General features: G+C 42.5%; 1 protein-coding gene across 3 annotated transcripts in view; it reads left to right on the forward strand.

Annotated features, from left to right (window-relative positions):
- The window catches only part of TEDC1 (tubulin epsilon and delta complex 1), a 138,187-nt gene that overhangs the window by 72,156 nt on the left and 43,009 nt on the right, over positions 1-23,022 (forward strand). For all 3 annotated transcript variants that reach the window (XM_040333199.1, XM_040333197.1, XM_040333196.1), the window contains exon 4: positions 20,216-20,377. In XM_040333199.1, the coding sequence (XP_040189133.1) occupies positions 20,216-20,377 (162 nt within the window). The remainder of the gene's footprint in view (positions 1-20,215; positions 20,378-23,022) is intronic.

Raw genomic sequence — 23,022 nt, forward strand, 5'->3', positions numbered from 1 at the left:
TATCTAATCCTCTCTTTAGTATGCCTCTCGGTTCATCCAGGTATTCAAGAGTCGGATCTTTAGATAATATCTTATAATTATCTTCTTTACTTAGGATGTCATAGTGCATTTTTAGATAGAAAGATCTCTCCATCAGGGCGATGTTCCCCCCTTTGTCCACTGGTTTTGACCAGTGACTTATTATGCAACTATAAAGCCTTCCACTCTGCAAAAGAGGTTGAATTGGTTATGCCTCCCACCTCTCCTTTCCCAGAGGGTCTTTAAATCATTTTCAACCAATATGGCTGCCTGTGAGAAAGGCAGAGTATAATTTATTTATTTTTAACTTCTGTGGGGAGAGGGGTCCCATAAGTTCTGTATTGCCTCCCTCACATTCGTTTTGCAAAGATTTCAACAACCTTAATGCTTTTATATGCTTTGATGTAAGATTTTCAACTTCCTATGTGGATTTATCTTTGTATTCCTTCTTGAGAGACAGTTTCCTAGTGAATAGGTTGATGTCCTTAACCCATTCAAATAAATTCCCAAGTGGGTACAAAGGACAGGCCCCTTTTGAGGACTGTTATATGTACATCTAAGTGGTATTGTAGAGAGATTGTATTCCTGTAAATATTTATCAGTGGGTGGGGGATCTGTTCGTGTTTGTCCCAACCCCTCCTTTTTCCCATTTGTCTCGACTCCTAAAATGTTGAGTATTGTGTCCTAAAAAATTATCCTACCTATTTTTAGGGGTGGTTTTGTTCTTCCCCTCTTTCCCCAACCACCTGATACACAGAAAAGGTTGCTTTCAAATCCTGCAAGGCTACTTAAAAAAAAACTGATCTTAGTAAATATTCTATGAATGGCGCAGGACCCACTGATAATTGAGTACTTTGATGCAGTGGTGGGCTTAAAGGGGTTGTAAAGGTAAACAAATCTTTTCCCTAAATAGCTTTCTTTACCTTAGTGCAGTCCTCCTTCACTTACCTCATCCTTTGATTTTGCTTTTAAAATGTCCTTATTTCAAGGTAAAGAAAGCTATTTAGGGATTTTTTTTTATTTTTTTACCTTTTACGACTCCTTTTAAGCACGGTATGTCCATATAGTGTGACTAAATCCCCATATTTACTTATTAACTGGTTGCCGACCAGCCGCCGTCGTTTTACGGCGGCAGGTCGGCCCCCCTGCACGAGAGCCTGTAGCTATACGTCGGCTCTTGCACAGGCCACTAGGGGCGTGTGCACGCCGGAGGCCCCGACTCCTGTGCTCGATCGCGATCGCCGCCGGGCACATGCGATCGCTCATTACAGAGCGAGGACCGGGAGCTGTGTGTGTAAACACACAGCTCCCAGTCCTGTCAGGGAGAGAAATGCTGATCTTCTGTTCATTCAATGTATGAACAGAAGATCAGTCATTTCCCCATGTCACTCCACCCCCCCTACAGTTAGAACACACCCAGGGAACATGCTTAACCCCTTCCCCGCCCCCTACTGTTAACCCCTTCACTGCCAGTGGCATTTTTATAGTAATCCAATGCATTTTTATAGCACTGATCGCTATAAAAATGCCAATGGTCCCAAAAATGTGTCCGACGTGTCCGCCATAATGTCGCAGTACCGGAAAAAATCGCTGATCGTCGCCATTACTAGTAAAAAATAATATATTAATAAAAATGCCATGAAAATACCCTCTATTTTGTAAACTTTTGCCCAAACCAATCTATAAACGCTTATTGCGTTATTTTTCTTTAAAAAAAAAAAAAAAAAATGTAGAATACGTATCGGCCTAAACTGAGCAAAAAAATGCGTTTTTATATATTTTTGGGTGATATTTATTATAACAAAAAGTAAAAAATATTATTTTTTTCAAAATTGGTGCTTTATTTTTGTTTATAGCGCAAAAAAATTAAAACCGCAGAGGTGATCAAATACCACCAAAAGAAAGCTCTATTTGTGGGGAAAAAAGACGCCAATTTTGTTTGGGAGCCACGTCGCACGACCGCGCAATTGTCCGTTAAAGCGACGCAGTGCCGAATCGCAAAAAGTGCTCTGGTCTTTGACCAGCAATATGGTCTGGGGGTTAAGTGGTTAAGATCAGGTGTTTTTAAGTAGCCTTGCAAGATTTGAAAGTAAGATTATTATTATTATTATTATTATTATTATTATTATTATTATTTTTTTTTTTTGTGTATGGGTGCGCTATTCTCTGTGGTTCAATATGTATGCTAATCTTTATAGCAGCACCAACCATAGAAATGTATGTTTAGGGTGTGCCCCCCGACCTCTAAACTGGGCTTTCTAAAATCTTTTTTTCTACTCCTCATGGTCACTCTGTCTGTTACTACCCCCCTCAGTCTCTCTGTCTCACTCATGTGCTGTATTTAAGTCCAAATTTGCAAAGTCTTGGAAGTTTCTTACAAACTATTTGTATTTTTCATTTACCGGTATATATTCTTTGTTCCACCTGTTTCTGTAATTTCTCCTCAAGTTTTTTAAGTCGGGATGATCCTTAAAATGAAGAATGTTGGTTTGCTCTATTTTAACCTATTTAGTTCTTCAAACTGAGATCTCCCAGAATCCAAAAGATATTGCATGGTTTTCAGAGTATTCTCCGTTTGTAATTTGTCGCAACCTGCCATGAAATCAGGAATCTCTGTGTGAGAGTGTGGTCCAATCATGATCCTAAGAACCACGTACTGTAAGATGTTTTTTAATATACATCTCCCAGGCTTGCCACTTCCCACAAACATCCTGTATGTTTCTTGTAAGCTTGCAGTGTACGTCTGAATGCCTCATGTATATTCATGTCTTTTGGCACCAATGGTGCCTCATTAGAGAATACTTGGCTGGCTTCCAAAGAGAGTGATTCAAACTGTCTCTCTAGGAAGCCTGCCACAGCAAATTTAGTCAGACCCAGACTCGGGCCACCCACTAATAATGCCAAAAAATTATAATTATTCACACTAATGCCTTAATATATCAATATAAAAAAACCTTAGCTGGCAATCGTAATGTGTAACAGAACGGGGGTGCGTTCCCTAAAGCACTTAAGCCAATAATGGTATAAGCCATGCACATAAATGTGTCTATCAACCCACTTTAAAATGTTACTAAACTCACAACCGTAAAATCTCTCTGTATATGCAGAATAACATGCTTGTTATACTCCCTGTGGAACGTAAGGGGTTAATCCTCTGAATTGTGTAAAAAGGCTCTCTGATCCTGTATGGACAGATCCTCCCCCTCCTGCAGGGTCTCCCTTAATGGCAAGGCCAGATAAGACACAGTGAGGGTAGTTCCCACATGCTAAGTTTGGTCTCTAATGCTGGAGAGAATATTTCCTGTTTTGAGCTGAGCTTTTCAGGTCACATAATATTGACATCACACATGTGCGTGTGTATACAGATCCTAAATGACAGCCCAGTCCCTCCCACCTCCTCCATGCCCAGTAATGAGCTATTTTCATATTACTGAGTTTAGTAACACTTAAGTGAGGTACAGAGTTTTTTTTTTGGAAGATGGGAGAATATGCAGTGGTCACTTAGGCCCCGTACACACGACTGGATCTGTGCGCTGAAACTGGTCCGACGGACCGCCATCCCTCGCATGCGTCGTGCTGATTCGACGCATGCGTGGAAGCTTTGAACTTCCAGGGCCGCCCACGTCGCCGCGTCATCGTCGTGGCGACGGCGCGGCCACGTCCCCGCGTATTGTTTACGTGCGGATTTCTGTCTGATGGTGTGTACAACCACCAGACAGAAATCTCCGGGCGGACATGTCCGGCGGACCGTTTTCAGCGGACTGTCCGTCCGTGTGTACGAGGCCTTAGACATATAAACTGATGCCAATACCTTTTTCTGATCAGAGGTAGTAAACCGTCTGTACTTTGTAAAATATTAGCATAAACCATTGAAGACAGTGGGGTAGATTCAGAGAGCAATTACGCCGGCGTATCCGTAGTTGCGCCGGCGTATGTACTTTCTGTATTCAGAAAGCTAGATACGCCGACTTTAGCCTAAGATACGACTGGCATAAGTCTCTTACGCCGTCGTATCTTTTGGTGCATTCTGACGCTGGCCGCTAGGTGGCGCTCCCGTAGTTGTCAGCGTAGAGTATGCAAATTACATACGCCGATTCACGAACGTACGTGCGCCCGGCGGTAGTTTTTTACGTCGTTTGCGCAAGTCGGTTTCGTCGGAACGTTGCTCCTGCTATTAGGAGGCGCAGCCAATGTTAAGTATGGCCGTCGTTCCCGCGTCGCGATTTGAAAATTTAACGTTGTTTGCGTAAGTCGTCCGTGAATGGCGCTGGACGCCATTTACGTTCACGTCGAAACCAATGACGTCATTTACCGCAATGCACGTCGGGAAATTTTAGGGACGGCGCATGCGCAGTACGTTCGGCGCGGGAAAGCGCCTAATTTAAATGATCCACGCCCCCTATGGGATCATTTGAATTACGCAACGCTTACGCCGGCCCCTTTTACGCTACGCCGCCGCAACTTTACAGGCAAGTGCTTTGTGAATCAAGCACTGCCCGTAAAACTTACGGCGGCGTAACATAAATGTCATACGTTACGCCGCCGCAGTTTTGCGCGCCCCTACCTGAATCCACCCCGGTGACTATAGGTCTATACCTTTTTGTTATACATGGAATACAAACTCCTATAAACTATTGGCATAAACCAACGCCGTCTAAGTTTATGCTCAGATCTCTGCCTCAAAAGTACTGTAAACTAGCTACAGATTCTAAAACCTTGCAATCATACCTGTGCTATATATGATACATAAACATGGACCATTCAAGACAATAACTGCAGGTAAATGCTCAAAGGTACTGAAAAACTGTCTCCAGATATCAAAGTAAAGAGGTCATACTAACCATCCTTTCTGTGTATATGCTCAAAGATCTGCCTCAAAAATGCTATAAACTAGCTACTAGATGTCTAGAGCATAGAAATTGCACTATCCATACTGTCAATACCAGGCTGGCTTAATTTACTTGTGTTTTAATGCGGTCACACTGCCTGTGCTAATGTTGCTCATACTCACTGTTTTGAGGTCACACTGCCTGTATATTGTACTTGCTGACCACTGCTCAATCTCTAAATGTTAAACCATGGGACTCCCTCCATACAAAAGAGCCATGCATAATCCCCAAAATAGAACTATTGCTGCTCCCAAAATAACTAAAATCGCCTACATGTTTGGCCTAAAAACAGGCTTTGTCAGGGTAATGGTGTAAAAAATTAGTGTATGAAAAAGTTGAAAAGAAAATAGGGAAATATAAATAATTCCCACATGGCAAAATCTTGAAATGGCCACGTCTCACTTCTCTTTTTCTATTTATAAGATTTTGCAAAATGAATGTGAGGGAGGTAATGCGAAAGTCACGGGACCCTTCTCCTCATATAAGTTAAAAAGCAATTATACTCCACCTTTCCCACAGGGGAGCCATATTTTAATTTTTGTTAAATTGGTTGAAAAGGATTTACAGACGCCCTGGGAAAGGTGGGAGGCAAAAACAATTCAACCTCTTTTGCAGAGTGAATGGCTTTACAAGAGTTGCATAATAAGTCATTGGTGATCAAACCAGCAGGCAAAGGTTCGAGCGTCGTCCTGATGGAGAGATATTTTTATCTAAAATGTGCTATGACATCCTAAGCAATGAAGATAATTATGAGATCTTTACAATGTGATCAATATAGTGCAACGCTACTGGGGAGCAATATACAACTCCTACTCTTAGTTCTATGTTATTAGTGAAATCGTTTAAATCAAAAATAAAATAACAAAGTCCCTCAATGTGTATTAGTCCAGTGCTGTGTTCTTTTATCCCCAATCCTTTTTGCTATATTAACAGTGCACTCCAACACCAGGTGAAAAACCCGCTCATCTTACAGATGAATGTTATAGGCTTTTCATTCTAACTCCTGTGTTTGCCCCTGGGCTGGTCTCTTTCCTTCCCTCCTGGGATTAGACACTCCTATAACCTACTTTCTTAGACAAACCACATGCAGCAGAAAGGCAACTACATAGTGCTCTCCATTTCCATAATTTACCAGACAATCAGCGGTATCGTCTGAAAGTAGACAAAGTAGGAGATAGTTTGACAGATTGGGGTAGAGCACTTCAGAGGATGGGAGAGGCTCGGAAGAAGTCCTGGAGGAGAGTATGGGATGATGTGCAAGGCAGCCAAAGAGCAGGAGGAGGTCTTGGGAGGAGCGAAGAGGACAATTTTGGTTGGTATTTTGAGACCAGGTGAGAGATGTAGCTGGGTGCCAGGTTGTGGATGGCATGGTAAGTTACTGTTAGTATCTTGAATTTCATTTGTTGGTTGAGTGGCAGAGAGCCTAGCAGCAGCATCCGTGATGGACTGAATGGGGGATAACCTATTTAGAGGTAAGCCAATGAGGAGGGGGTTGCAGTAGTCGACACAAGAGATGACCAGGGAATGTAATAGAAGATTTGTGGTGACGTTGGTTAGGGAAGGGCATATTTTGGAGATGTTAAGGCGGCACGCTTTGGACAGCAATTGGAGCTGTTTCAGTGGGGCTGAAAGGATAGTTCAGAGTCCATGATTACACCTAGGATCTTGACATGAGGTGACGGGTTGATAGTTTAGCTGTGGATTTTGATAGAGAAATCCAGGGAAGTGGCATGTGGGGGAGAAAATATCATGCGCTCGGTTTTGATTTTGAGGAACTAATGCTTATAAAGTTAGCTGGAATTTGGCATCAATTTGTTGAAGTGTATGAAGTTGTTGCTAGTATTTAAATCTGTTAGTATATTTAATACTCCCCCCCCCCTCCCAAACTGAGAATGCTGCTGTCCAAATGTGCCCCCTGTGCTGTTTGTCCAGAGTGGGGATGTTCTAATACAGTAGCTGTTACTGGCCAGATCACCAGGTGGAAAAAGGGGGGGGGGGGCACCTAAAAAATAAACAAATTCAGACACCACATAATGATGTGGTGAGCTGCAATATATTACATTTTTGGTTTTGGGTTTAATATTGCTTTAAGCAGAGCAGAGTTCTGTCCATTACAGTTACAACTCTAGCCCATGGCCTTACTATTCTGTAAAGACACCATAAAGAATGTGATCTGTCACATCTCCAGAATGTCTTTGCTTGCACAGATTGTATGGCTTAACGCTTGGGTGACTGATCCAGTGCTGTTAAGGTCCATTTTGAGTCTGTCCATTGTGTGTCTGTCCATTGTGTAACAACTTCTACATAGGGAAAAGGACTACAGCGCTACTAACAAATAATCTCAAAGAAACCTCACAAAAAATAACTAAATAATACAGCAGCAATCAAAAACGGTGAACTAAACCAAATGATAAATTAATACATACTGATGTGCTCGTATTAACTCATGTGCAATGTGAATCGTACAGCTACAATCAAGCAAAACAAACCTGGTGAAGAAACTCTTAATATATGTGAGTAGATCATGAAAAAGTCCTGGTGATTGAATCAGCCAGTCTACAGTGATCCTTCCCTAATTGCCAAGCTCTCACTTCAATGTGATCAGGTTACAACAACCTCCAGCAGCGATCAGATGTTTCCAGTTTCATTTAGTCACATGCAAAAGATTTCTTGTCTGGCCCAGCTATTTGTCTACTCTAGTTTAGCTTTTCCAAAACCTATACACCTGCGGCTAAGAACTCTTATGTCAGGGAATCTCTCCTTCTAGCAAAGGCAGCGTAATGGGTTATACTCTCCTGTCAACACATCCTTGTAAGCCTTTTCTTGCTGATAAGATTTGAACCCCTAAAACAACTGGGAGATATGAGACTTCTGGCCGTAGGCTTCTTTAACCTGATTTATGCCATCTGGTACCTGACAAGCTGCTGTTCTCCTTCAAGACTGTGCCTACACTCTTCTGGAATTGTTTTCCTGACCTTTTTTTGGTCTAGATGTCGTCTTTCAAGTTTCTTCCAAACGGTTGGTCCAGGTGACTGCGTCTGCTGTTGCTTGCTCCAGCAGTAATGCCGCGTACACACGGTCAATTTTTGTGAAGAAAAAAACGGCATTTTTAAAAACGTCATTTAAAATGACCGTGTGTGGGGAAACCGTTGTTTTATGTCTTCTGAAAAACGACAAATAAAATTAGAACATGCTTCAATTTTTTATGTCGTTTTTCAAAACGTCGGCTTTTGTGTCATAAAAAATGATCGTGTGGGGGCTAAAACGATGTTTTTAAACCCGTGCATGCTCAGAAGCAAGTTATAATGCGAGCTTGAATGGAACAGAGTGCCACCGTACATGCTGAACCTAACCGCGCTTTGCTAGAGCATTTTGAAAAAACAATGGTGTGTAGGCAACGTCGTTTTTTTTAGTTTGAAAAACGTCGTGGTTTTTTCATGAGAAGAAACAACGTTTTTTTACAAGACAAAAAGCGACCGTGTGTACGCAGCATAAGATGTTTCTACTGGTAACAGTTTGCATCTATTGGCCCTTCTGGTTCTCCCCATCAAGTTTTGCTTGTGGATGTCCTATGGGCTATGAATTGATTCCCTATGTCCTGTACTGTACGATAAACGTATGAACGAACACAGGTTCTTTTCCTCTCCTCTCTGTTGTCTTTTTACTGCTTGCTAATAAAAGTGGAGCCTCACTAAGCTAACAAGGGTATAAAGTAACATTAGGAGATGGACTTGGCAGTTTTTTAGCCAGTGCTCAATCATCTGAAGGTAGTGGCATATAACTCGTAGTCTATGAATAGATTCCTGTGTCCTTGTATTGTACTGCAAGATACAGAATTTACCAGTATGTCAAAGTTGTTCTTGCAGAAAACGCAATTCACAAAAAAATAAAGAAGGAATCCAGCCATCACATCTAAGAAACTAGCAAGCAAAATGTAATTAGGTTTTTGTTTTTAGGTTTAGGTATTATTCGACTTGACTGATTGCCTTTTAGCTTCAAATGTTAGTCAGAGACAGCTGGGCAATGAAATGCCCCATCTTTGTCTCAGTAAGCAGTAAGAAATGTATCTGAAATATACAACCTTTTAGTAAATATTAGAGTACATAGTGTTAATGGTGAACGCTCTAAATATACATCACAGTACAGCTGTCTGCTTGCCTCCTACACTTTCTTTTTCCTGCTGTGTTTTTTAGGTGAATAGCTGTATTTGCTTTCAGTCTAAAGCAGTGTTAAATCCAAAACCAAAAATGTAATATATTGCGATTTACATGTGGTGGTTGCATTTTATTTTTTAGGCTTGTTTCATTCTATTTTCACCTGGTGATCTGGACAGTAACACACTTCCTGTATTGGAGTGCCTCACTTTTGATGAGTGAGCACAGGGAGCACCTTTTGGACAAGATTCTTGTCAGTTTGGGTGTGTGTGTGTGTGTGTGTGTTTGTGTGTTTTTATAATGTGCTAGCAGATTTAAATACACTATCAAATCAAAGCCAAACTCCAGCACTGCAGTTACACAAGCACTTACAGCAACAGTTTGTTTTTCTTTTCAAATAAAGGTAGTTTTACATAAATGGTAAAATAATTAAAGCTGATCATTGTAACCATCCCTTACAGAGGTAAATGTTTTGTCTCAACCCTGTAACTGTTTTATTTGCACACCACATGAATCTCTCCAGCGGCCTGCCTCAGTGAAGTGGAAAGATTGCCCATATCTGCTGCAGAGTCTGGACGATGTCACCCATATTTTTAACAAAAAGTCACACTAATCTCAGCATTAAAAAATTTAACTAAATATAAAAATACAATTCTCAATGTGACATAATACACTCTGTGAATAGCAAGTGATGAGAAGAAAAGAGAAACGGTTAATAAAATTGTGCAGAATTGATCCTCGTCATAAATATGAAGAAATCCAAAACAAAACTGATTGGACAGGTATTCCACCACCAAAAATCATGCAGAGCCTTCTGTGGCACCCCACACTCTGTGATCAAAGACGCTTACCAGATGATGAGGACCACCTATTTCTAGAATGGTCAGACAGGCATGCAGAACCTCTGTAGGGTATGAATAGGGAAGCCTCTGGAATGATCTGGTGGTAGGGTGAGTCCTCGGGTGTGATCAAACTCACAGTGGGACATCCAAACCAGCAAGAACCAGAAGGTAGACCATACAAATAGAAAGCTCCAATAGTGTAATACTGTATGTAACATTTATTGAACAAAAAAGCCATAAGGCTACTTGCAATAGATAAAAAGCAGTAAAGCCTGGATAAAATCGTTTGCCAGCAAACCATCACTATAGCCATCACTATAAATACTAATGTTAAATCAGGCGTCGTTTTCACAGGGCGGCCATTTTAGGCAAAGTTGGCAACCAAATGTCAACTAAATAAACCAGACCTTAATGTCGTGGCTATACTTGTCACTTACAAGAAGTGACAAACTATGCCTCTGTTCACTCTATAAACAGAGTATCCATAATGAATACCCAGATGAAAGGTGTAATAAAAAGCATTAAAAAGGAAAAATGGCACCTATAGGCTTACTACGTTTTTGTCAGTGTTTTCCTTCTGGGTCATACATATGGAGGAGAGACGTTCTGACGAGTAAGAATATGGAGACACAGACAGAGTGACAGCATTCCTGGATCTCTTGGGCTGGCTTGTTTGATTACATGCGTTGTTGATCTCGCTAGAGGTCCTATCGTTTTGGTAAGCAGTTAGGACATAAGTGGTGGAGGCTACTCTCATCAGTCTAAGGCTAGGTTCACATCACGATTTTAACATCCGATAAACGGACCGTTAAATCGGATAGAATCGTATCTGACAAAATCGTATGAAAATCGGACAGTCATCCGATTTAGTACGATTTAGATTGACCACAATAGAAAAAAAAAACGGACATAATTTTAACACAAAATCGGACACGATTTCAATACAATTTCAAATCCGGACCAAAAAACGTGGTCAAACACGTTTTTTTATACGATTTTAAATCGTATCAAATCGGATGCACTTGGGGACCTAAATTAATGAATAGCAGTGAATGGATACGTTTTGCCATACAGATTTGGACGATTTAAAACCTAAAATCGTGAGTAAAAGTAGGATGACAAAATCGTGGTGTGAATGCACCCTTACTGATTCACAAGATTGTTTCTGGACCTCTTATCACCCATTCGGAGAGTCTTCTGCCATCTCTGTCATATCCCCTTTTTTTTGAACTTTTGGGATACATCTATCCATATGGACTTTTTTATTATTTCACTTGTGTACCAGATATTAATTTTGCACTGGTGTTCTTTGTGCACTATATACAGCATACTGTTTATTCTATGTTGTTTTAAGTTCACATTATCTTATATGCAGTGCAGCTTTTCCTTTTTTATTTACTACGTTTTTGGCTGTCTGTCCTTTAAACTGAAGCTGATACTGGGACCTGATCATGTGACCGGATAAGATGTGACTCAGAATAGGTAGGTATACACTGTTATTCTTTACAACGTAGTTAGAATAGGCTTAGAAATGGGGGTGGGAGCAGGTTGAGGTTTAGTTAGTATTTGAATGGAATTCTACCTTTTTAAAAGTGACTTTTTTTGTTCCGTAAACTTACAGAAATACTTTTTATGGCTAGTTGTACTCAAATTGAAAAGTCCTTCCGTCTTGTGTAGAAAATATAATTATTTAATAATAAAAAAAATAGCAAAAGATTACAGAAAGATTATTATAGTATAGTATTATAGTATAGTATTATTATAGTACAGAATGTAAAAAGTAAAGTTATACTTTTTATAGTACTGTACATACAGTGCTGTGAAAAAGTATTTGTCCTCTTCCTGATTTTTTTTTATTTTTTATATACACTTGCATATTTGTCACACTTAAATGATTCAGATCATCAAACATATTGTATTATTACACAAAGATAACATGAGTAAATACAAAATGCAGTATGTAAATTATGATTTCATTTATTAAGGGAAAAAAGCTGTCCAAACCAGCCTGGCCCTGAGTAAATTATGATTAACCATATTGTTTTGGAAGCTGAGCTAAATTTCACTTGCTGTGCCCAGGTCTGATTACTGCCAGACCTGTTAAATCAAGAAATCACTTATAGATAGAAGCTGTCTGACAAAGTGAAGATCTCAAAAAGCAACGCATCATGGCATGAGCTAATGACATTTAGGAACAGATGAGAAACAAATTAATTGACATGTATCAATCTGGAAAGGGTTACAAAGCCATTTCTAAGGCTTTGGGAGTCCAAAAAACGATGATGAGAGCCATTCTCCGCAAATGAAGAACAGTGGTGAATCTTCCCAGGAGTATCAGGCCTACCAAAATTACTCCAAGAACACGATGACTCATCCAGAAGGTCATAAAACATCTAAAGGACTGCAGGCCTCCGTTAAGGTCAGTGTTTATGATTCAACAATACGAAAGAGACTGGGCAAAAATGGCATCCATCGGAGAGTTCCAAGGCAAAAGCCACTGCTGACCAAAGAGAACATAAAGGCTCGTCTCACATTTGCCAAAAAACATCTTGATTATCCTCAAGACTTTTGGACAAATATTCTGTGGACTGATTTTTGTGAGACAAAAGTTGGACTTGGAAGGTGTGCACCCCATAACAGTAACCAATAGTCTGGGGCTGCTTTGCAGCTTCAGAATCTGGACGACTTGCCATAATTGATGGAACCGTGAATTCTGCGCTCTACCATCAGTTTGTATGCTCAAGCGCACTTGGGTTATGCAGCAAGACAATGATCTGAAACACGCCAACAAGTCCACCAAAAATTGTATGGTTTTGGAGTGGTCTAGTCAAAGTTTGGACATAAATTCAATTGAGATGCTGTGGCATTACCTTTAACAGGCCATTCTTGCTCGAAAACCCTCCAATGTTGCTGAATTAAAACAATTCTGAATAGTGGTCCAAAATTCCTCCACAGCGATGTGAAAGACTCATTACCAGGTATCGCAAACGCTTGATTGCAGTTGTTGCAGCTAAGGGTGACACAATCACTTATTAGGTTTAGGGGGCAATTTCTTTTATACATAGCGCCAGGCAGGTTTGTACAGCTTTTTCCCTTTAAAAACAGTGTTTTTTTATTTACTCGGTTATCTTCGGTTATCTATAGTTTGAGCTGAATAATTTTAAGTGAGACAAATGTGCAAAAGAATAAAAAATATTAAATAATATTTAAAATTAATAAATAATACTTGTTCACAGCACTATATGCCCCTCCTTCTCAAATAAGGGGGCTGGCTTAAGTTGTATCTGAATGTAGTTGTGCCATGCTGACACTGTATGTATGAAAAGTCTCCCCCCCCCCCCCCCCCAATCAAATGGCCAAGAAACTGACCCAGTCCTAACGTGTAATTACTTTAGAATTTCTGGCTTGAAGGTCAAGCGTTTCTGGATCCGGGTCCATTCTTTCTTTTAGTCTTTCACTATGCTTAATATTACTAAAGATGCTCAGATAGTGTTGTTAAATGAACCGATTTATTTTATCTTTTTGGCGGTCAAAATCGCAATAACCACTGCGTGGAAAAGCCAGCTGAAGCGCAAGCTGACCTGGATTATGCTCCACAAAAAATATAGTGAGTGTCTTAAGGGATAAACCATTACTATATGATAAAATATGGAACCCCTGGCTCTTTTTTACATGTTGTTTTTTTTTACATGTTACATACCCTTGAGCTAGTCCCTTACCTCTAGTAGCCTAACGGTTGCGAATATTACATGGGACTATAATGGTATCCCTTGACTTGATACTAATGTATGCTTTTATCGTTCTTCATAGCCTCCGTAATGTAAAAGTGCCTACTAAATTGTTTTACTCTTTTGTAAAACTAATAACGATTGATACAGAATTTCTGGCTTGTGGGAAGGGAATGCAACAAATATAGTTATATCTATACATATAGTATCCTAAACCTTCTCAATTATTAGGAGGACATAGAGGGAAATCTGTCAGAAAGACTGTTGTAGCTGAACAGTATGTTTACCGGGAGCTTGGGTTTGGCACATTGCCGAAAGGGTGGACAGGTGGCTGGGCTGGGAAGGACCCAGCTGTCATGGTTCATGTTGGCACCAATGACAAAGTTAGTGGAAGGTGGAGAGTCCTGAAAAATGATTTCCAGGACTTGGGGGTCAAACTGTGAATTTTACAGCCACACGTGTGTAACCGCTCTGGTGAACGGATTTTTTATTTTATTTTTTTATCCAGAAAGTTTATTGAAGAACAAGTAAAAGACATACATCAAAGCTACATAAACAATCTGATACAAATCCAAACAAAATGAACCATAATACTGCACATACATCACAAACCATTCCCGGCTCTGCCCACCTCCCGCCCCCTACTGTGATGGGCTACCAGTTCCCTCAAATGAGGCCCTATGTGAGATTTCAGTATTAGACCCCAGGCGTCACTCCACACAAATAGGAGTTTGGGGCTTCTCTACATCATCTCTCTCTCACATAAAGAAAGGCGTTGAGCTACTAAGCTTGGACGCATTTCAACATGTGACCAGAGCTTAGCGTTTAAAGTTATAATATGCACTTAAAAATTCCAATGCACAACTGTATGCAAGCGAATATCAGTATTACATAGCGTTGTACATTAGGCCACTAAGGGAGAAGGTATGAAATACGTCAACCCTTAGCATAGAAAGTTTAGGCGAACATGTTCCGCAAGTTAGGGCAAGGACCGTAAGCAAATAACACTTATGTCAAGCACGTAGTAAATGGCAGTTGTAGAGACAACTAATAGTTGCATATGAGAGGCAAATACAGCCCAGGTAGTTTGAGAGTACCCGTAGTAAATAGAAGTTGCAGAAACAACGAATTGTTGCATATGAGAGGCCAATATAGCTCAGGTAATTTGAGTGTAGATGTCCCTCGAAGATATTCCCTAGCAAATAGTCATAGGAACAACAGTCTATCCCAAGCAGCATGTCAATAGCCAAAAGCCATATTAAATAACTGCAACTGTTATGGTGGAAAGTATGCAGCAGATCTTTCTGTAGAACTACAAGTGACACAATTGCTACTTATCCGTTTGCAGGGCTTCATTGTTTAGCAGCAAGGGACTCCGTAGTGTAGGGCATCAGCAAGGAAGAACTCCCAGGTTGTCCGCAGCGATGGCAGGCTGGACGCAATGAAAGTCTTTGCTAGCTGGCCATAATGTTGCCTGTCTTGTAGCGTGGCCGGTACGGCTGACAATAATAGAACGGGGCTTCTATGAAGTCTGAATGCCTTTTATAGGCAGCTAACAGGTGGAAGGCAGGTGTGCCAAATCCAGCGCCGAGTCGTTCCAAGCTGAAACGCACGTGGCGCTGAGCGATGACGTCATGGCTTGGTCGCGGTAATGCATTCCAGCGTGGAACGCATTACAAGCAACAGGCGAGGAGCGCGTGAGAGATGTGGCTCTGGCTTGGGACGGGTCCAATGGCTGGATGGCCCTGAAGTGTGGGGGAGGGCCAATTGACCTGTCCCGGGCTTAGAGCACTAGACCAGTGCTGCTTTCACCCTTCTCTTTGCAGAGGTCATATGTTCGCAGTTTCAGTAATTTGATAGTTTGCCTTAGTCAGCGGAACAGCAAGGGTTTCCCTTGCAATATACGGTATTAATCTAGCCCTCCTTTTTGACTTGTATGTCAATTGTTACACTGCTTTTTATGCCCATTGAAATCGCATTTCTCTTTCATTCATGGACGGACACAGCCGCAATCTTGACAAAGTGGGTATTGGCCTTCATTCAGGAGTGACTAGGCAGAAACTTGTAGAAAGTGTTAAATACATCACACACAATACAGTACCGTAGTACGGTACCCTCTGGGTATAACCCCTCGCTCTGCATCTCGCAGCTCCGTTTTATTTCTGCCTAGCAAAGGAGAAAGACATGGCTCCCTTCGGGCCCATAGGCCTGGAGGTTTATTTCTAAATTGAATTCTATTTTTATTTTTTGTTGTTCCTGTGATCTGCGATCAACTGCCGACTGGGTGATAGGCTGGGTCCCAGATCCTTGTAGTCTCCCCAGTTTCGGCAATCAGCTACGCACTGGGTCGTCCATGACATGCCCGTCGCTCACCGGGTGGCTGGTGAGCTACACGCTCCAGGGCACGCATATGACCGGTCTAGATTTCCGAGTCACAGCGGGCAGGGCCGACAGTAATGGCATGAAAGATGGTCTGTCTGGGATGCTTCCAGCATAATCCACCTGGGGCCTCCATCTGGGCAGGAACTGCGCTGTACGTCTGCTTACGGGGTGCTAGTGAGCTGCCATTGAGAGTGTCAGTTATGCTTACCTGTGTGTTTCTCCCTCCATGCTGTCGGAGGCCACTTTGGCAGCACCCGACGCCTGTTTGGTTTCTATATGCTGCTCGGCGGCCATTTTCTTGTGGTCCGCGCCGTTTTTATGGCCTCTATCTGCCATTCAGCTGCAATTTTCTTGCGGTCCACTCGGCGGCCAATTTGCAGGGGGCTTTTGGCCTCTAGAGGTGCATTTAAACGGCGCAAGTCTGCAGACATACACTGCGGAGTGATAAGTGACACTGGCATCTGCAAGGAGAGTAGCTCAAGTAGGAAGCGGACGGCAGCTGTGCGGTATAATGCTAGGGTGGTGAGTCCTCGTCTCTGTGGCAGCTAGGAGGGTGGGTTGTTGTACCTTGCCTTGGAGTCCCTGTGTGTGTTAGGCGCGTGGATAAGCATGGCGTCAGAAGCAGACGCCCTTTCCCCTGAAACACCTGAGTTAGCAATTGATGCCCCTGCACCCGATGTATCGGTGGACGCTAGTTCGGCGATCCTGGAGGCTTTTGTTGCCAAGGTGGAAGCGGCACGTGGGAACACAGGAGGGTAAAAAGTGCCCTCTCCCCCCGCCATCTTCTGGGGACAACTCTGATGCGGAGTCGGGTCCAGCCATGGCTCGTGACCCTGGCTCTGATGTATCTGAGGGGGCGGACCAAGACCGGCTGGACAGTGAGGATGACTCCGGATCCGGGTCAGCAGGCGATAGGGCTCTGGTAAGTGACCTTATCACTGCAGTGTGAGATACTCTAAAAATAGAGTGGTCTGCAGAAGCAACAGAAGCGCCGGTCCCTTTTGGGTTCCGTAAGGCGACCCGCACTGCTAAGGTGTTTCCTTGTGTGTCTTATTTAGACAAACTTTTATACAAGGAGTGGCACAAACCACAGAAGGTTTTTTCAGTCCCTAAGAGTTTGGCAGTGCGTTACCTTCTTGAGGAGAATTTCCTGAAAAAATTGACCTCTCCTCTGATAGTGGACACTCCTGTGTCCAGATTAAACTAGGAAACCACGATTACGGTGGAAGGGGCTCCTGCTTTCAATGACCCTGCGGACAAGAAGGCTGAAGCGGTCACCCACAACCTATACACGGTGGTGGGCTCGGCTGTGCGTCCAAAGATAGTTGGGGCCCTGGTGTTTCAGACACTCACTGAATGGGCAAAGATGCTGCACAATGGGTTAAAAGCACATCGAGCTCCCTCAGACAAGGTAGCTTTGGCTGAACAGTTGGTACAGGGCCTAAAATCTGTCTGCGAGTCAGCCTTGGACACTATTCCTCTGCTGTCCAAGCCTCAAGCTATGCGGTGGTGTTATGCTGTCTCCTCTGGCTAAAGTGTTGGTCTGCTGACCAATCTTCCAAGAAGGCCCTGATGGATTTGCCCTTTAAGGGCGACAGATTTTTTGGAGCATCTCTGGATGACTTTAGTAAAGATGCCACAGGGGGTAAGAGTATGCTGCTCCCACAATCCAAATAGGGTAAGAAGCCACGCATGGGCCCTCCTTTACCACGCACAAGCGTTTTTTTCTGTCCGCCCAGCGCGGCAGGTAAACTATTCCAGGCCAATAAAGCGCCTGCTGAGGGACAGAAGCGTCCCTGATTTCGCAAGCCCAACAAGCCTGCGAACAAATCTACATCTGCATGAAGGTCTGCCCCCACCCATCTCTCGGGTGAGGGGAACTTTTCGCGAATTTGTGACCCGGTGGACATCTCAGATCTCCGACCGGTTGGTTTGCAAAGTAGTTTCAGGGCAATAAGGATGTGGAACACTCTTCCACAATTGGTGGTGGCTGTGGGGAGTATTCGATTGGCATCCTAAGGAACATGACATATGGGAAATGGTTATAGACACTGACACACGTGCACCTACACAGGTTGAACTGGATGGACTATTGTCTTTATTCAACCTTACCTACTATGATTTGTGTGTGTGTGTGTGTGTGTGTGTGTGTGTGTGTGTGTGTGTGTGTGTGTTTTTTATATATAGTACTTGACCCTGATCAAAAGTTTACATACCCCAGTTCTTAATACTGTGCATTGCCCACTTTTAACATCAATGACAGCTTGAAGTCCAGATGGTAAACCTCCCCATTCCTCTTGGCAAAAAGCCTCCAGTTCTTGTAAATTCTTGATCTGTCTTGCATGCTACACGTTTGAGATCTCCCCAGAGTAACTTAATGATATTGAGGTCCAGAACCTTCACTTTATTCTGCTTTAACCAATGACAGGTCGACTTGGCCTTCTGTTTTGGATCATTATGTTGAAATGTCCAAGTACGTCCCATGTGCAGCTTCCTGACTGATGAATGCAAATGTTCCTCCCGTATTTTTTGATAACACACTGCATTCATCTTGCCAACAATTTTGACCAAATTTCCTGCGCCTTTGTAGCTCACACTTCCCCAAAACATCAGCGATACACCTCCGTACCTTTCATCATAGGCCTTGTTGACTCCTCTCCAAATGAAGCGTTTATGGTTGTGGCCAAAAAGCTACATTTTGGCCTCATCACTCCAAATGACTGTGGCAGAAAGTTTGAGGCTTGTCTCTGTGCTAGAAGTAAAATGAATGACAGCATGTCACATGGGCTGAACTCTCTGTACGATCCCGATCCTGATAGCTGGCGGGTTGGGGCGCTGGTGGAGGCTCATCTGCTATGGTGGTTTTCAGGGCTCTGAGGGTCATGTCTTCATCAGCTGTGATGTCAGTGGGGTGGTTGGGAAGGGTCGTTAGGCTCGCGTTCGGAGCATGTGTGCTCCTTCAGGCAGTGAGTCTCGGAGCCCTGGAGACCAACAGAGCGAAAGAGTCTCCACCAGAGCCCTAACCCGCCAGCTACTAGGATCGGGATCGTACAGAGAGGCCAGCATCATTCATTTTACTTCTTGTGGTTTGCCATTTTTAATTGCATTAAATGATGAACTTTACTATTAAACTCTATACTGACTTTTATTTTAATCCTTTTGTTTTATGGTTTACTTATTTTTATGTCCATTTTTCTTGTGTATGAATTATTCATTCTTGGGCTCCATGTACACTGCTGCAGCTAAACGGGCATTCAGAGGCAGTTGGACACTTTCAATGTTATCTTATGTGTACATGTACACAGGTTCGTTTACTATCGTTTTTTAGGCAGTTGCGTTTTTTTATAGGCCTTTTTTTAAGGCAAAAAATTGAGTTCAGACACCAAAGTTTTTAACTTTGCAAAAGCCAAACGCGGGTAAACGTGGTAAGGAAAGAAAGAAAGACCGCTCGGGTGTAGAAACCTTCAAGGTGATTGTTTCTCCCAGAACCATGGGTGCAGGCAATGCATATGAGATTGCAAAACAAACAAACAGATTCTTCTGGACAGCTGCAATCCAAATAGAAATTGCCTTTATTGTAAAATCCAAAAAATAGAAAAACAGCACTACATGTCACAGCTCACCGGCAGAGCTGACGGGTTTCACACTGTGTTTAATCATTAGCTATGATTAAACGCTAAACACAGCGTGAAACGCGTCAGCCCTGCCGGTGTGCTGTGATATGTAGTGCTGTTTTTCTATTTTTTGGATTTTACAATAAAGGCAATTTTTATTCGGAGTGCGGCTGTCCAGAAGAATCTGTTATTTTGGGTAAACGCGGCAACCCGTGTTTAGCCGCGTTTCGTTTATAGACGTTTTTCGTCATTTCATTTTTATTTATTTTTTAAAATGCTTCTAGATTTAAACGCGGCTAAACGGACGTTTTTGGACATTTTTGGTTTCTAGCTGTAAAGTTAAATCGTTCAGGAGAAGTTGAACAACGTCCTGTGTACATAAAGCCTTATAGTCATTATTTTGAACATTTTTAAACTTGGGGTTCCTTTTTTGCCGGTTGCCATTGGCCACCAAATTTTAATAAATGAGTTATTTTAATAATCCGTATCCCAAGCTTTCTATCTGTCCACTGCATTTTCCTGTCGCTTCCCAAACGCCACTGCACAACCCTTTTATCTGTAGAAGATTTTTTTTTTCTTTTTTTTCAGTGTTCTAAAAACATGGACTTTAAAGAGGAGGTAAAAGCTCTTATAAAATACACAAGCCAAGACCTAGATGTTCGATACCTTCAGTGGATAAATGGAAGACTTCGACTTGGCTGGCGAAACTTGCACAACGTTCACCTAGAAAAATGCAGTATGTTATATAAGGTATATATAATATTCTTTTACAAGATTGAATTTACATGCATTACTTAATATAACTTATTTTTATTTAAAGAATAACTTTAGGAAATGCATTAATTGGTAAACTTCTAAGGCAGTTGCGAGCACACTTAAGGCCATTAAGAGGTCGAACATTAAATAAAAGCTGAAATCTAGGTCACCGCTAGACACACAGGTGGAATACATATAAGGAAGATTTTCTAGAAGTAATCTGAATGTTGTACTTCCATCACATTGAAAATTTAAAAAAATATTATGCAAGGTCTGCATTATGATATGCAAGGCTCCTGCTTCTGTAAAAATTGCCTGCTTCTAGTATGTCCAAAATGTACCCGTTAAGTAAAATTTTCATACAGTGGAACCTCGGATTTTGAGCATAATACATTCCAGGAGAAGGCTCGTAATCCAAAGTATCAAAGCGAGTTTCCCCATTGAAGTCAATGGAAACAAAAAAAATGAATTCCACATTGACTTCAATGGCATGCAATACCGCATGCGGCCAGAGGCGGGGGGGGAATTGGAGAGCCTCGGAAACAGCCGAAAGGCCAGAGGACAGTTCGGCTGACCTTGAAAAGACTCCCTTCCCGAGGTTTGCCGAGGTCAGCCAAGCTGTCCTCGGTCCTTTTTCGTGCATTTCCGACCGGCGATGATCAGTGCCATTCGGCTCCGGTGCCCCCCCACCTCAGTCCAAACGCAGTACTGCACACCGCTTTGGCCTGAATCCTGCTAGTTTTGCAAGACAACACTCTCAAACTGAGTTAGGATTTTAGGAAATACAGTGCTCCTTCATCAGTTTAGGCCAATATGTCTTCTGCTTCATATTTATGGTGGCAATCAGCGACCTTATAGCAGGACTCCGATATTGCGGCAGACAAATTGGACACCTTCGAAACCATTCAAAACCTTTTTGGGAACCAGTTACACTAATTCAATGATCAGTGCTAAAAATATGCACTGTCACTGTGCTAATGACATTGGCAGGGAAGGGGTTAACAGGGGAGATCAAAGGGTGAACTGTGTGCCTAAAATGTCATTCAGTGTAGTGGGGAGGTGCTCTTACTAGTGGAAAGCATGGATCACAGAAAAACATACATATCTTCTGTACTGAGCAGAAGGCTGAGCATTGATGGCGGCATATTTCCTTTGCTGGACTATAGATCGGCAGTAGATGCACATTGTAAGTACCTCTGCCTTTTGTGCTTAGGACTATGTCTTTTCGAAAGAAAGGTGAGAAGCATACGAAGGGGAGGAGCACAAGGGCGCCGTGGTCAGGGTCTGAGGATCATAGTCATGTTTCCACAGTTTCATCCTCCCCTGAAGGACCAGAAACAACTGGCCAGTCTGAATCATTTAGGCTCTCAGGCATAGTAGCCACTTCCAATATTTCAGCCTCTGTATACGTCACCAAGGACGATTTGGCTTCAGCGTTCGCTGGTTTGGAAGGAAAAATAGCTGATATGTTTGCGTCTTCCTCCCAGTCTGGGAAAAAATGCAATAGGTCTCCTTCACCTGATCTTCCAGTGTTGGAACAGGAATGGGCTGATGAGGTTGAGATACCATTGGGTGACCGGGAAAAAGGACAGGCGAATGACTCCCCCCTCTGTGGATTCAGTTTCAGAAGAGCCCTTCTCAGCTTCGCATTTTCAGACATTGCTTGTGCAATCCATTACGGAATTGGTCTATTCTGGATACAAGTTTCCCCCCAGCACAGGTAGCTGAGCCCCCCTTTTACTCTTTGGGTTCTTTAAGGCCTCCACAGGGTCCACATGCATTTCCTGTACACCCATTGCTGGAGCGGCTGCTGACTGGGATCACCAAGATAAGTATTTTCTTCCTCCTAGAAGAATTTCTCTTCTCTATCCTATGGAGGAAAATTTCACTAAGAAGTGGAGTTTGCCAGCAGTAGATGCTGCTATATCTTCTGTGAATATGAGTCTAACTTGTCCAGTAGACAATGTCCAGGTTTTTAATGATCCAGCTTATAAGAAGCTGGAATCTTTGCTCAAAGCCTCCATTTGCTGTAGCAGGTGCAGCAGCACAGCCTGCAGTAGCAGCGATGGGCATTTGTCAGTCCCTAAAAGACCAGCTTAAGCAGGTTATTAAGTGTCCCTGCTCGATGGGAAGCAGCCTGTGAGTTAGCTGAACTACCTAGGGCCTTATGTTTTGCGGTTGACGCTCTTAAAGATTCTATTCATCAGGTGTCACGCCTGGCTCTCCTATTGGTGCATATGCGCAGAATTCTCTGGTTGAAGCATTGGTCAGCTGAGTTGCCATGGAAAAATAGGATTTTTGTACTCACCATAAAATCCATTTCTCTGAGTTCATGGACGGACACAGCAGCCTTTGACCTTAGGGTATTATGCACCTTCCTTCTAGGAGAGATTAGGCAGAAAACAGCACTTTAAGTGTTAAAAACACTTTCCTCAGCACAGCTCCTCACAGGGGGCGTGGTCCTCCGGGTATAACCCACACTCTGCCTCAGCAGCTCCAGTTCGTAACAAGCAGTACAAACAAAAAGGAGGGGTTGGTGCTGTGTCCGTCCATGAACTCAGAGAAATTGATTTTACGGTGAGTAGAAAAATCCTATTTTCTCTTCCGTTCATGGACGGACACAGCAGCCTTTGACCTTA

Source organism: Rana temporaria, chromosome 13 (genome assembly GCF_905171775.1).
Source record: "Rana temporaria chromosome 13, aRanTem1.1, whole genome shotgun sequence".
Lineage (NCBI taxonomy): Eukaryota > Metazoa > Chordata > Amphibia > Anura > Ranidae > Rana > Rana temporaria.